At 62.3% G+C, this 15,121-nt stretch overlaps 1 protein-coding gene across 1 annotated transcript in view; it reads right to left on the bottom strand.

The window, feature by feature from the left end:
• The window catches only part of EFCC1 (EF-hand and coiled-coil domain containing 1), a 28,387-nt gene extending 14,027 nt beyond the window's left edge, over positions 1-14,360 (bottom strand). The window contains exons 1-3 of the mRNA XM_055135004.1: positions 14,343-14,360; positions 10,901-11,908; positions 9,690-9,973 (exon numbers count right to left, since the gene is read on the bottom strand). Coding sequence (XP_054990979.1) covers positions 9,690-9,973; positions 10,901-11,908; positions 14,343-14,360 — 1,310 coding nt within the window. The remainder of the gene's footprint in view (positions 1-9,689; positions 9,974-10,900; positions 11,909-14,342) is intronic.
• Between the last annotated feature and the right edge of the window lie 761 nt (positions 14,361-15,121).

Here is a 15,121-nt window from a genome sequence, read left to right as displayed (position 1 = left end):
GAACAACAGAAGGAAGAAATGCAGGAGAGGGGCCGCAGAGGAAGCTCTGAAAATAAATCAGGAGGCGCGCAGGGGGGCCGTCCTGGGGGTCCTCTCGGCCTGGGAACTGCTCTCCCGCACTGTCCTCACTGTCCCCACGCCAGTCCGGGTCACGGGGACACTGGAGGCTGGGACTTGGCGTCCGTCCTGCAGAGTCACGTGCACGGTCACCCGGCAGCCCAGTGGCCAGCTCAGGCTGTGGCTTCTGCCGTGTCCCCTGTCACAGCTGTCACGCTGGTGCTGGAGACGGAGTCCAGCAGGAGAGCGGGCCTGACCTCACGGAACTGACCGTCCCCAAGGAAGGAAGCTTGTCACGAAGTGGTCACAGACAGAGCAGCCAGGCCAGGGGCCCTGAGGTGATGGGAACAGGCTGGACACCAGGGCCTGTCTGAAGTGGGGGAGCTCAGGAACCGAGGGTCCCAGTGGCTGCTGTGGTGGGGCTGCTGGCCAGGATGGTGTGTGTGTGGGGGGGGCGAGGGGGGACACTCGGCTCTGATGGTCACAGTGAGGACGCGGGGCTGCAAGGTTAGAAGTGTTGAGACCACCCTCGTCACCGGAATTAGGGGTCCCTTGTCATGCCAGGGGCCGCCTAGGTGGTGGCACCGTGGTGGGAGGAAGCATCAGCCTGGTGCTGGGCAAGGGGGGCTGCTTGGGGGTGTCGGGCTCTTCCTCTGCCTCCTGGTTAGCCCACCCACATGGGGTCAGCCTCCGCCTGGTTCGACTTTGCAAGGTGAACCCCCCCAGCCCCGGGGCCCACGTGGCTGCTTCTGCTCCATCACTGCCTCCCCTCTGCTGATCTCACACCCTCCCCTCTGCTGATCCCACACCCTCCCCGAAGAGAGGCCCTGGTTAGGGGCTCCACTGTCGCCTCCCCATGCATATGCGGGAGTGGCCGGCGGGAGGGGGGAGGGATGTGCAGTAGACCAAGGACAAGGACGCCCTGTGAGAGAAGGCAACCGCGGGGGGCAAGGAGCAGGTGGCAACAGGCTCCTCGCACACGCTCAGAAGGAGCCAACTCAGAATGCCGTCCCAGGACTGGAGCGATAGGACAGCGGGGAGGGCGCTTGCCTTGCACGTGACCGACCCGGGTTCGATCCCCGGCAAACCACTGGGTCCCTCGAGCCCCGCCAGGTGTGATCCCTGAGTGCAGAGCCAGGAGTCATTCCCAAGCATAGCCGGGTGTGGCCCCCAAACAAACAGAACTGTGTCCCAGTGCAGTTAAGGACCATGGCCCTGACCACTGGGCAACCCCCCACCCCATCCAGGCAGCTGTTCTCAGACCGCTCTCCCCGGCTCCCTTCTCTTAACCACGGCCAATCTGATCAATCTGGCCAATCAGAAGTGGGCCCGGGTTGTCACATGATCCTACCGGGCGAATCAGCTTATCGGGCCTCCCTGGGGGCCTGTGATTGGCTGGAGGACGGCACGCCCCCCGTGTGGGGATGCTCTGAGATCCTGAATGGGGGACTTGCAGCTGCAGGGCCAGGGAAGCTCCCGGGGGGCCGTCACCCCCAGTGGGCAGTCATCTTACCACCGGGAAGAGGGATAGGCGAGAGCCCACCCAGGAGCTGCCACTCCGCGGCCTGAGTGCTTGGATCCATCCACGCCTGAAGGGCACCCTGGGGCCGTGAGGGGGTAAAGAGCTTATTTGTGGGGCCGGGGGCTAAAGCAGCCTGAGTCTGGCTCCGGTCATTAGCAACGCGGGTCGTCAGTGGGATCATTTCCACTGGAGAAGGCATCTTTACTTCCTGCATTCCCCCTACACCTTGGTTGCCCGTCGTACCCCAGGTTGTCCCATCAGGACACTCTGGGGACTGTGGTGTCCGCTCCCCAGTGCTCCCCAGAGTCCCCGGCACGGGTCAGCAGAGCTCCTGGACCAGCCTGGGGAGACTGCTCTGAGCCTCTCTGCTTCCTGGGCCTGGAGCCCCCCAGCCCCCACATCTCTTTTGACCAAGCAGCACCGTGACTCCCATCCACCCGTGGCAGACCTGGAACTTTCTGGAAAACCATTACATGACATTAAAAATAAAAACCCTCCCGCGCCAGGCCCACACATCCGCCCGCGCTTGGCGCCACGCTGGAGCTGTAGGATTTTCACTTCCAAGGGGAAGTGCTCAGAGGGACGGGTGCTGTTTTGTCTGACCCGCGGCAGCACCCACCCTGTCCCGCAGCCAGAGCCTGTGTGGCCGCAGGGGCCCTGGACTGGTCACTGTGGCTGGCTCAGGCTACCTTCTCCGAAGGAAAGGGTGGGCTCGTGGAGGGGGTGTCCTCAAGCAGGGCCGGGCAGCCAGGCTCTGGGCGAGGTGAGCGGGGCCAGGCAGACGGGGTTTAGAGACGGCTCGAGAGTGCGGGGCAGGAAGGCGGCCACAGCGGGGAAGGCCAGCAGGCGGCCACGGGCAAGTGCCGAGCACTATATGAATTTAAAATTGATTTAGCGGGGGCTGGAGCAATAGCACAGCGGGTAGGGCGTTTGCCTTGCACGCGGCCGACCCGGGTTCAATTCCCAGCATCCCATATAGTCCCCTGAGCATGGCTAGGGGTAATTTCTGAGTGCAGAGCCAGGAGTGACCCCTGAGCATTGCTGGGTGTGACCCAAAAAGCAAAATATATATATATATATGTATATATATATATATATATATATATAATTGATTTAAATCCTCAATGCCTGACCTTTCTCCCAGAGGACCTGGATGGGGACCCCCTCACATGTACACTTTCTCTCTGCGAACTCACCAGTCCAACCTCTGAGGGCCTTGTCCACACCGGCCCGAGGCTGCCCGGGTGCCCGTGGATGGTTTCTGTGGACAGAACAATCCCCGGGGGCTGGAATGCATCCACAGGAACAACCCCCAGTTCCCATCACGCCTCTGCAGAATGCACATCCAGAAGCAGCATTTCCCACCTCTTTCATGTTTCACTGGGCGGGGGGGAGGGGGGAACCTCCCAGGCCGTGCCCAGGGGCCCGGGGCCACTCCTGCTGACACTCACCCACCAGGGCTACAGGGGTCAATATTTGGACCCAGTGAGGTGGCACTGCTTGGACCCTGCAGTGGACAAGAGTCAACAGACACCAGGTGGTGTTCAGGGACCAAGTGGTGTCGGGGATTGAACCCGGGTCCTTATGCACGTGCCCACTGAGCCGGCTCCCTGCCCTGCCAGTCCTGGTGAGCCCTGCCCAGCGCGCCTCAGTGCCCTGTCAGGTGGATCACTGCTGGCATCCCCCCAGTTTAGAGAGGAGGGTACCGGGGTCCCCTGGAAGTGACCGTGGCGTACACAGGGCCACATTCTGCCACTGCACACCCACTGCACACCCCACTGCACACCCCACTGCTCACCCCACTGCACACCCACTGCACACCCCACTGCTCACTCAAGATTCACATCTTCCAGGCCTCACACCAGAGGCAGGGGGTGAGGGGCAGAATGTGGCTGGAGCGATAGCACAGTGGGGAGGGCGCTTGCCTTGCACATGGCCGACCCGGGTTCGATCCCCCGAACATCCCATATAGTCCCTGGCATCCCCTGTGGTCCCCTAACCCCACCAGGAGTAATTCCAGAGTGCAGAGCCAGGAATAAGCCCTGAGCATTGTTGGGTGTGGCTCTGCCCCCAAATAACAACAACAACAACAGAAAGAATCTGGCAACAGAGAGGAGGTGACATGTGAGAGAAAGAGAAGGGGGGAGAGAGAAAGAGAGGAGAGGGGGGGGGGAGAGAGCACGGAGGGGAAGAGAGAGGGAGAGAGGCTGGGACTCATGTTCAGATTCTGCTGCCTCCCCCCTCCCTGGCCTTCTATATTGGGGGGGCAGGTATCCCACTGTCCCTTTGTAATGGGAGAAAGGCTTTGGTTCCCTCACACCCACTTCCGCACTGCCCCTTCCTCCCCCCCTGCCCCTCCCTCAGGTCAGGCAGGCTGCCCCTCAGGGCTGGAAGGAGGAGGTGGCGCTCTTTGTGTCCCCTCCTTGGTGGCCCTCCCTCCTCTGTCTGAGCCTTTTCATCCTTCCCAGGAATGGAGCCACTGAGGCCAGGCCGCGCCCTCCCTCCCTGCCCCCCATCCAGGGGCTCTTGTCAGGGCCGGGCAGGCGCGGTGAGGCAGGTGGGCTGACCGTGGAGGCGCCTTTAAGAGAAGACAGGCCACTGACCTAGGGGTCCCCCTCCAGGCCCCACAGGCTCAGCCCTCGGGCCGCCCAGGGTTTGCCCTGAGCTGGAGTCGCATGCCCATGTCCTTTCTGCCAAGCCACTCTCGAGGCCAGCGTGCGCCCAGGTGCCCACTGACCTTTGTGCCTGTCCCATGCAGTGTCCCCACCAGCCTGTGGGGGTGGGGCAGAGACCAAGACTTGAGCTTCCTCCTCAGGGCTGGGGGGGCTCCTGGGCTGGGACAGGAGACCCCAGAGGGCTCCTTTCTGCCCAGGCTCTCCAAGTTCCCACACACCCAGAGACACACCCGTGAGGGCGCAGAGTGCCCCTGACCGTCCCGTGAAGTGGACTCAGAGAAACCTGCCTTCTCAGCTCCTCATTCTCTGGGGATCCCCGGCGCCTCCAGAGGGGCCCAAGTTCAGGATGTGTGCGGACATGTGGGGTTCGCTTGCCCTTGACCCTCCAGATTGCATGGACTGGCTCTAGCCCGGGCACAAGAACTAAGCTTTGGCCAATCAGAACATCTCACTGTGATGGGGTCGAGGGTGAACCCGGTCTCCAGGGGGTGTGTAAAGAAGTTAAATTCTGAGACTTCTGGGGAATCCTCGGCTGAGAGAGGAGCCTTCTCCCGGACTGGGAGCACCGGAGGGGTGAGCATCCCGGGGTCCGACTCCAGGAGAGACTGAAGCAGAACTCCACACCCGGGGGTTCTGGGTGAGCACCTGGATGCCGCGGACCCTGGATACTAATTTCTTTGATGCCCCAGTTTTCGGGAAAGTGAAACCGTCTAACGCCAACTCTCAGTTCAGACTCGGGAGCAGACCTGTGTTTCCTGTCGCTCTCTCGGGCCGGGGCCTGTGGAAACCCCCTTCCTACCTACACACACACACACACACACACACACACACACACACACACACACACACACACACACGGACATGCTGGACACCTCAGAGCACTGCAGAAAGACAGATGGAGGAGACCCCGGCTGCTGTGGGGGCAGGGGATGGAACCAAAACACAGACGGCGGGGGTGGGCCTGGGTTTGGGCCCCTGGGGTCAGCACGGCGAGGAGCCCCTGCAAGAGGCGCCCAGGCCTGTCCCGGCTGCCCCGTCCAGGAACTCAGGCGAGAGAAGACCCAGGTGGTCGCGTCCGTCTGCACTTCCTATGCCCGGGGCCCTTCCCGCTGAGAAACAAACTCCCCACCGACCCAGAAGCCGCAGAGACGCCCACTGGGCAGGGGCGTGGTGTGAGCTGGGCACAGCCCCCAGGCACCCCTTTAGAGTGTGGCCCTAAAGCCCAAACCAATAGAAAACTCAGCACCGAGAGCAACCGAGAGACGCCTTGAAGGAACGCCTGTAGGTTTCACACGGGGGATCCCTGGGCGTGATCCCTAGCACCACACAGCACCACCGGAAGCAGCTCATAAGCCCTCAAAGCAGTGAGCACTAACTAAGGGGCACCACCGGAAGCAGCTCATAAGCCCTCAAAGCAGTGAGCACTAGCTAAGGGGCACCACCAGAAGCAGCTCATAAGCCCTCAAAGCAGTGAGCACTAACTAAGGGGCACCACCAGAAGCAGCTCATAAGCCCTCAAAGCAGTGAGCACTAACTAAGGGGCACCACCGGAGGCAGCTCATAAACCATCAAGGCAGTGAGCACTAACTAAGGGGCTGGGGAATGAGCTCGGGGTGCAGGCTTTGAGTGCTGCATGGTCCCCTTGACCCTGGGGACAGCCTCTGAGACCCAGCTCCACTGGGGCTCGCATCGAACAGGCGGGCCAGCTGGCCCCGGACCCCCAGCTCCGGCCGGGAGCTCCCGCGCCCCAACCCGGAGCCAGGCCTTGGTGTGGGCAGACGGGAGATCTCTCTTGGGAGCCGTACAGCTGCAGGGCCGGGCGGCTCTCCGGGATCTGGGGTTCACGTCACAACGCCCCAGGCAAGCCTGGGAACCTGGCACCCCGGCAGAAAAGGCAGAGGCGGAACCCCAGAAAAACCAGCAGCCCCCCAGGGATCCCTGGATCCTGGGTGCGGAAATGTGACAGTCATCAGGTCCCGGAGAGAGAGAACCCGCTCCGAGCACTGGGCAGGATGACCAGCGGCAGGTGTGGGAGGGATGGCCGCGCCCGCCCAGCCACGGGACCTGGGGCTGCTGGAAGGTGGGTCGAGGGAGATGGCGGAGCCAGGAGAGGGCAGCTCGGCCGAGCCCCACATCAGTGGGGGTTTGACCATGTGACTGAGGAGCAAACCCCACCCGCCCCTCAACACGCTGCTTCCCTGGGGAGAAAGAAGCCGTGGCCGGCACCAACCTGCCTGTTGCTGAAAATGGGTGATCAGTGTCTGAGAGAACACTCTGGAAACGAGAAGTTTCTGGGAACGGGCGATCGGCGGTTCATTCTAACCAAGCGGCTTTAAGCAGCATCTCCCGGCCTTCCTCCTCTTCCTCCTCCTCCTCCTCCTCCTCCTCCTCCTCCTCTTCTTCTTCTTCCTTCTTTCTCCTCCTTCTCCTCCTCTTCCTCCTTCTCCTTCCGCCCCCTCTTCCACCTCCCTTTATTCTACTTCCTGCACTCTGCCCCCCCCACTGCCCCCAACACATCTGCAGACCACCTGGAGACATTCCACAGTGAGGCCACTAAAGTGGCATATGGAGGTTCCGGTCGGGGGCGGGGGCCCTTCCCAAATCTCCAGACTGCAGGCGCAGCAGTCCAACCCCCCCACACCGGGCCACCCCCATACACCGGGCCATCCCTGCACACCAGGCCATCCCCCCGAACACCGGGCCATCCCTGCACACCAGGCCATCCCCCCGAACACCGGGCCATCCCCCCGAACACCGGGCCATCCCCCGAACACCGGGCCATCTGAGCTCCCAGCACTTGCAGTGCAAAAGCAGAGGAGATACTGCCACCCCCACCCCGCTGGGCTGTCAGGCCTCCCGCAGACGTTTCCGGAACTCCTGAAAGACAGAGGCACCTCCAAACCAGCCTGGCCTCGCCGGGTGTGACTCCTGTGCCGCTGTGCCAAGCGCAGGCAACTACAGTGCAGGGTCCCGTGAGCTCGCAGGGCCCAGCCTTGGGCACTCAGTAAGTGCCCTGAGCTGCTCAATGTGCCCCAGACCCTTCCCTCCTTCACGAGGGAGCACTCTGGGGCAACCTGCAGGCTCTGATGACACCTTCTTCCTGGGGCAGGCACCCTTCCGGGCCCTATTTTTTATGTGTGTGGGTGTGTGTGGGAAGCTCGCCCATCAGTGCTCAGGACCTCCTCCTGGCTCTGTGCTCAGGATCACTGCTGGAGGGCTTGGGGGACCATATGGGGTGCCGGGGATCGAACCAGGTTGGCTAGTGCAAGGCATGCGCCACTACCTTTCCAGCCGCACCCCCACCTTTCCAGGCTCTTGACTATGGTGGCTGCAGCGCTGGGGGTCCACGGGGGTCTACACTCAACCATCACCACCAGCATCCACAGTTCCAGACCCTCCCCTGCCCACCCATATGCTCGATCATGCCAGGATGGAGCCAGGGTATCCCATGCACAGCATGAGCTCTGCCCCAGGGGCATACTCTGTGCCCGCTGGCTGCCCAGCCCTAGGCGCCATCACGGAAAGGAGCTGGAGGCACGGCTCATCCCCACAGACCTTCTCACACACTCACTGTCCCAGCGCCTCGCACCCGAGGCACCTTCTCAAAGCTTCTTGAAATATCTGCTGCCGTTTTCCGAAGAGTAACCCGAATTTGGTGTGTGGGGGGCAGCATCATAGCTAGACTCAGAGAGGAACACACACATGTTCACTGCTCTGGCGAAGGCAATGGAGGGAGGGGGGGTGGGGATCCCCTGAATATAAAGACAAAGTGTCCTCACGAGCCTCAGCAAGGCCCATCAACACAGCAGGGGGCTTGGGAGGCGTGGCGGTGACTGGAGGCTCAGCTTGTAAGCCGAGTTCCAAGGCCAAATGGACGGAAGGACACACTTGAGTGTTTAGAGTGTGGTTTGGGGTGCAATAGTTCTCAGGGCGCCCTCTCTCCAGTCTGTAAAATGCGGATAAACTCCCCCGGCCCCGGCACGGCTCTTGGGTTGCATAAACGGCGCGGCGGCTGGAAACCCACCGAGTAGAGCCATCTTCTCGGAGTGGGGACTCCGCAGGTGCCTGGGAGTCTCGCTGAAACGCACAGTTCACTCTGGGACCAAACAAAGCAAGTCGCTCCACTGCTGCTCTTGGAGAAGGTTCCAAGGCTGCACGTGGGCCTCCAGCCAAGCGGGGCTGCTCGCGGCCGCCCAGCTATGCAAACAGGAAGTAGCTCTCCAAACATCGGGGCGGCGGGGACTGGCCCCGAGTGGACCTCCTCAGAGACCCCCACCGCCCGCGCGCCCGCCCAGCGCCCAGCGGGGACCGCGGGGCGGGACCGGCTTCCAAGCGACCCGCTGACGGCCCCGCCCTCCCGCCTGGGCCAATCAGCTGCCTCCGAGGCCGAGGCCACGCCCCGGATCACGCCCCTCTCTGCCTGAGCCCCGCCCTCCCGGGACCCGTCTCGATGCCGGCCAGGATTCTGATGGTTTTCAAATGCGCATCTGCTCCTGACGCCTCCTAGGTCGAAGCTGTTGCACGGCTGCTCGCGCCTCGCAGGGAAGGCTGAGATCCTTGTGGCCCATCTTGCCACCCTCAGCTCCAGCCCCTCCGCCCTCTGCCCGCTCCGAGCCTGCTGCGAGTGTGGTCGCTCGGGGTTTCTCGGGTCTCGCTCCCCGTGGCAGCTCTACTGCCGCGGAGAGAGTGAAATCTGGTGCGCCCATCTGGTCGAGCGCCAGGAAGGGCGGGGTGCGGGCAGGCACGGGGCCCGGATGGGGCTTTTGATGAGGTGCTTTCTGCCCCTGCAATACTTGTGTTCCTTCCATTGGAGAGGAAACGGGCTTGGAGTGGGCCAGTGACTTGCCCAAGGCCGTACATCTGTCACCAGCTCTGCGAGGATTTGAACTTGGCCCCTCGGCCAGCTTCCTCCCCAGGGTGGAGCCAGCACATGAGGTCATTAAACCTGTTTCCTCCTCCGGAGAACTGGGGCACAGAGCTACTGCGAGGTGCACTAAGCCACAAACAGAACTTAGTTCAAAGGCTGGAGAGGTAGAACAGCAGGCCGGGCGCTTGCCTTGAAGGCCACGGACCGGGGTTCGATCCCCAGCACCCCATCAGGAGGAAGCCCTGAACGCAGGTGGCAACCCCTCTAAAACAGAGCGTCCCTGCCTCCGTGCAGTGATGGGCAGTCCTTAGCCAGGACCATTATCATCCGTGCATTGATCAGTTTGAGGACAAATAAGAATTCATATGCAGGACTGCAGCCCGGGAACTATCAAGGGTCGGATGGGGAGCTGCAAGGGGAGCGGAAGAATGACAAACAGACCAACCAATGAGCAAAGAGAGGACAGACCAGATCTAGGTCTTCCAGGACGAGGTGGAAGTGGGGGGCGCGCAGGGGATGGGAAGACCCCCGAGCTGACCTGAGGGCCCAGGCTCTCCCCCTGGCTCACCTGTAGTGCCTTAGCTCGCCCTCCAGCCGCCGCCCCCAGCGCTGCAGCTCGGGGACCTGCCGCGCCAGCGCCTCGAGCTCGCGCACCCGGCGCAGGCCCAGCAGCACGGCCTGCCTGGCCTCCTCCGCGCGCCGCCGGACCTCGGTGTGGCGCTGCCGCAGCCGCCCCGCGCGGGCCTCGGCCTGGGCCAGGGCGCCCCGCGCCTGCCGCAGCTCCAGCGCCGCCGCCTCGGGCTCCTCGTGGCCCGCCTCGTGCGCGCCCGCCTGGCTCTTCCAGAGGCCCACCTGCAGGACAAGGGATAGTGACCGTGAGCCCGCGGCCCCGACGCATGCCCTCTAAACCACGGTGCACAGTCGCCGCACACAGTCTGCAGGCAGCGTGGGAGGTGGGAGCCGGCGTGTCTGAACCCTTAATTCTGGCGAAAATCTGAATGTGGCAGCAGCTCGCCTAATCCCCCTTGGTTAAGGACAGAGGGAAACTAAGGCACAAAGCCCCCCAGTGCTGCTTCGCACTGGACCAACAGTTCCGCTTCCCAGCTCTTCGCCTCCCACCTGTGCTGTGGCCCCTCCATCTCCAGCCCTCCCCGCTCTCGGGATGATTCTGAAGGGGGAGAGTTTTGTTGGCCTGGATAACCCCGCAGGCCTGGGTACACAGGATGGGAGCCTGGAGGAGACATCACTCTGCACCACCAGGGCACTTCGCGTCCCAACCCTTTGTCCCCAGCCCCCAGCCAGTCCCGTGCCCAGAAAGCATGCCCTCCTCAAGGGCCCCCGGGCGGCTGTGTTTGTGGGCTGCATCCGGCACCAGTCCTTCCGCCCGGAGCAGCCCCCGCAGGCGCTGGGTGGCCGTCTGGGCCGCGGATTTAGCATCTGGCCACCAGGCATAGCCCTGAGGGAGGCCCATCAGCAGGGGTGAATAAACCGCTTCCACACTCCTCCTCTCTACCCCCGCTAGCTCCTCCGAGGCAGACTGCAGCAGAGGGGGGTGAGACCACGCCAGGAACGACAGCGACAGCGTTAGCAGGACCAAGAGGGGGCAAACGGGGCTGGGGACGGAGCGCGACGGCTATGCGGGAAATGGGTAGGGCTGAAGGGAGCGAGGGAGCGGGCCAGGGTGCCTGGAGGCTAAGCCGGCAGGAGCTGCCCAGTCGGGGTTCGGGAGAGGCCGGCCGCCTCCCCCCACCGCCACCCCGACCCCGCGCGGGCGCGCACCTGCAGCGCCAGGCAGCGCGCGTCACTGCTCTGCAGCGCGGCGCGCAGGTCCTCCACCAGCTCGCGCAGGCTGCAGTTCTCCTCCTCCAGCCGCGCCGCGCCCTCGGGGTCGGCGCCGCCGTCGGGGCCGGCGGGGCGCGGCGCGGGGCGGCGGCGGCGCGGGCGGCGCAGGCGGATCTGCGTCTCGATGTGCTCGCTGAGCGCGCCGCGGGGCAGCCGGGGCCCGGCGCGGGTGCCGAAGTAGCCGCAGAGGCGCGCGTGGAACTGGCGGAAGGTCAGCTCGGGCGGCTCCGCGCTCAGCGCCAGGCGCGCCTCCTCGTCGGCGTCCGCGTCGCCGTCGGGAGCCGCGTCCCCCGCGGCGGGCACGGTGGCGGAGGCCGCGTCCCCGGCGGCCGCCCCTTCGGCGCGCAGCCCCAGCACGGCGCAGAGCGCGCGGAAGTCGGCGCGGGGCAGGCGGCCGGCGCCGCGGCTGTCCAGGTGGTGGAAGACCTCCTGCAGGTACTGGTCCAGGCCCGTGGCCAGCACCACGATCTCGTTCTCCACGCCGCGGTCCAGTCCATAGTGGTGCGCCAGGGCGCTCAGCAGCCACTGCGTGCGCCTCGCGGGGCGCCGGTACGGGTCGCCCCCTGCGCCCTCCATGCCCGCCGGCCTGGGCGCTCCCCGGCGGGGCGCTGCCGTGCACTCGGTCCCTCGACCCCGCCGCTCCGGGACCGGCTCCGCAGTTTCTCCCAAGGACGAGCGGGAGCAGCGCGTCCGGCAGCTGCGCGGGCTCGTGGGGCGTCCGCGTTTACCTGGGGGCGGGGGGCGCACTCCCGGGGTCTCCGGGTGCCGCCCCTTTCCTTCCGCTCCAGCGCCTGTGCGCTCCCAGCTCCGCCGCCGGCTGCTCCCCGCGCCGCGCGCGCGCTGTGTGTCCGGGGAGCCGCGCTGGGAAGCTCGAGCCAGACCCAGGGTGGCCGCCCGGTCCGCTCCTGGGGGCGTGTCCCTCACGCCCACGCGTCGCTCCACCCCCTGTCCCCAGAAAGCCTCGGGCCGGCGTCTCCGCCCGCTCACCCGACCGCCCTGTCGTGGGTAGGTGCAGAGAAGCCCTCCTGCCCTCAAGTGCAGAAACGGAGCTCGCGACCCCGCACCTCCTCCACGCGTGCCGAGGAACCGGCTTGGGGGAGGCGGCGCGACTAGGGACCGGCCCGAGAGGGACCCTCGCTCTCGACACTGTTTTGTCGGGAGCGGGACTAGGAAGGTGGCGGTGGACTTTGCGCGGGAAGTTTGTCTCTTAGCAGCACTTAGCCCAACTGGGTGCTGTTGGGTTAACATTTTATTACGGTGCTTTAACACAGTTTATTCTCCTAGGTCCCCTCCTCCCCCCAGGGGTCCCAGGATATGAGGGAGGGGGACACAGGTGAAGATTGCGTGAGGAAGGAAGGACACAGCCAGAGACAGGCAACGTCTGAAAAAGATTGAGGAGGTGAGCAGGAGGCTTCCTCACCAGATAGATGTGGAAGTGGCGGGCCTGGAGCCATTGTCCAGCCACGTTGGAGCCAAGACTCCAACTTCCCTCTGCTGATCACAGGGAGGAGGGGGTCAGGATCCGGCTTCGTGGGTCATCCAGGAATTTAAATGTTGAAGCTCAGAATTTGACAAAGTATCTGGGACACTGCACTTCTGCTGCAGTACCCCAGTCTCTCTCCCTTGGGTAAGTTCCTCCTCATTCTTGGAGATTGTTGCCTGGGGAGGGAGTCAGATGTCCCGTCTCCAACTTATGTGGATACACATCTTTAAAATATATTCTATTATTGTTCTCTTTTTTTTCTTTTTGGGTCACATCCGGAGATGCACAGGGGTCACTCCTGGCTCTGCATTCAGGAATTACTCCTGGCGGTGCTCAGGGGACCCTATGGGATGCTGGGATTTGAACCCAGGTCGGCCATGTGCAAGGCAAAAGCCCTACCTGCTGTGCTATCACTCCAGCCCTTCTCTTATTGTTCTCATTGTTGCAGGGTCTGGAGAGATCGCACAGTGGGTAGGAGCGCTTGCCTTGCACGTGGCAGACCTGGGCAGGGTCCCGAGCACCTGGCCTCGTGATCCCTGAGTGCAGAGCCAGGGGTCAGCCCTGAGAATAGCACGCCGACCGCCTGCAAGAGATCAGTAGCATCCTCAGTTTAGAACAGAGACCCCAGAGGCTCCTTTCAGTAGCAGCTGCTTCTCTCCTGCAGACCTCCCACGGAAGTTTCTTTCCCTTCTGGCACAGCGACACCCGGCCACAGTGCAGGACCGGCGCTTATATACAGCAAGTATCCCCGCCCCTCTTGTCTGATTGGTTACCCCCGATATTAACGAGTGTGAAAACTGACCAATCTGATTGGTTCCATAAAACAACCAATCACATCACTTAGATTGATTGCCTGGATAAAGCCCTGGAAGCTGGATCGGTAGTTTTACAACCATCACACTTTTGACTTCTGCCGCAGAAAGACCCCGCTTCCCCAAGCCCACACATCAGTGTTTACAGCAGGACGGCCTGGAGCCCAACTAGTGGCGCCCACCAGCACAGCTCCCACTTCAAAAGGGAAAACAGCCTCTGGCTGGCATTGGTGCTCCATTGGTTAGGGTTAGGGGGGTCCTAACCAGCGGCGTTGGAGGTGGTGAATGCTGGTAATCGATCAGCGTCAACCCCCGCCCCCACTCCAAAGTGGACCGCAGAAGTTAGGGTTTTTTATCTAATTTTTTTTTTTTTTTTGCTTTTTGGGTCACACCCGGCTATGCACAGGGGTCACTCCTAGCTCTGCACTCAGGAATCACCCCTGGCGGTGCTCAGGGGACCATACGGGATGCTGGGAATCGAACCAGGGTCAGCCGCGTGCAAGGCAAACGCCCTACCCGCTGAGCTATTGCTCCAGCCCCTCTAATTTCTTTTTAATTTGGGGGCCACACCCGGTGGTACTCAGGGCTTACTCCTGGCTCTTTGCTCAGGGATCACTCCTGGTGGAACTTAGGGGACCATATGGGATGCTGGACCCGGGTCAGCCACATTCAAGGCAAATTCCCCCCTGCTGGATTACAGAATCTTGGGAGCCTAAAGCTTATATCCTGAGAACAGAACTTGGGAACTTGGCTCTGGCCTTTGGAGTTGCCCTGATTTCTAGTTAATTCTGAGAGTACTTCCCCACCCCTACCCCACCACACACACACACACACACACACACACACACAGACACACACACACACACACGCCTTCCCTTGCCCTCCTGCAGCTGCTGACAGCTTTGGGCAAAGAAGTCCTTTGAGCTGTGACTTTGCTGGGCCAGTCAGCGGTGGACAGAAGGCCTCTGAATAGCTTGTCTGGGAGCTTTGCTGGGCCTCCTCCCCCCCGCGGCTTGGGGGCAGGGGATTCTGGGTTCACAATTGTGCCTGTCAGGCCCGCCTGCCCGCCTGCCCGCGGTGTTACCAGGCGCCCGCCAAGCATGCCCGTGGGACCCGCGAGGTTTTGTCTGAGGTCTGAAGTGAGCAAACTCTGGGGTCTGCCAGCTCTTTTGTCTGATCTGGGGGGCAGGGGGGAGGGCGGGATTCTGTGGGGGGGAGGGGGAGGCCCTGGCAAAGAAGTGATTTTCTGAAGTCAGTGTTTGAACCATGTCAAATAGTATATTGTTCAAAGGGTCTTCAAACAGTCCAGGAAAATGCTAAAAAGCAAGACTCCCCCGCCCCAACAAAAGGAGCCAGAGGGTTCTCATGATGGATGTTATTTCCAGGCATTTTTCATGCAACGTATGCAGAAAAGAACTTTGAGGGCCGTATACAAACAGTCTAGGTCGTCATACGATGGTGGTTATGTGACTCTATGTTTCTGGAACGACACTTAAAAAAGGGTGAACTGGGGCTGGAGCGATAGCACAGCGGGTGGGGCATTTGCCTTGCACCCGGCCGACCCGGGTTCTAATCCCAGCATCCCATATGGTCCCCTGAGCACCGCCAGGGGTAATTCCTGAGTGCAGATGCACAGAGTAACCCCTGTGCATCGCCTGGTGTGACCCAAAAACCAAAAAAAAAAAAGGGTGAACTTAGGACCCAAAAGAGAACTGACCAACCCCAGTTCCATCCTATCACCGCATGTTCGCTGAGCACTGAGCTAGGAGTAACCCCGAGCACTGCTGGGTGTGACCCACTCGCCCAAGCAGAGTGGCTTTCTCAGAGTGGGGACTGACCCCTATTAAATTTGAAATGAAGATG

Source organism: Sorex araneus, chromosome 4 (assembly GCF_027595985.1).
Source record: "Sorex araneus isolate mSorAra2 chromosome 4, mSorAra2.pri, whole genome shotgun sequence".
NCBI classification, from domain to species: domain Eukaryota; kingdom Metazoa; phylum Chordata; class Mammalia; order Eulipotyphla; family Soricidae; genus Sorex; species Sorex araneus.
Note: the sequence above shows the minus strand (reverse complement) of the source record. Positions and strands in the feature narration are given on the sequence as shown.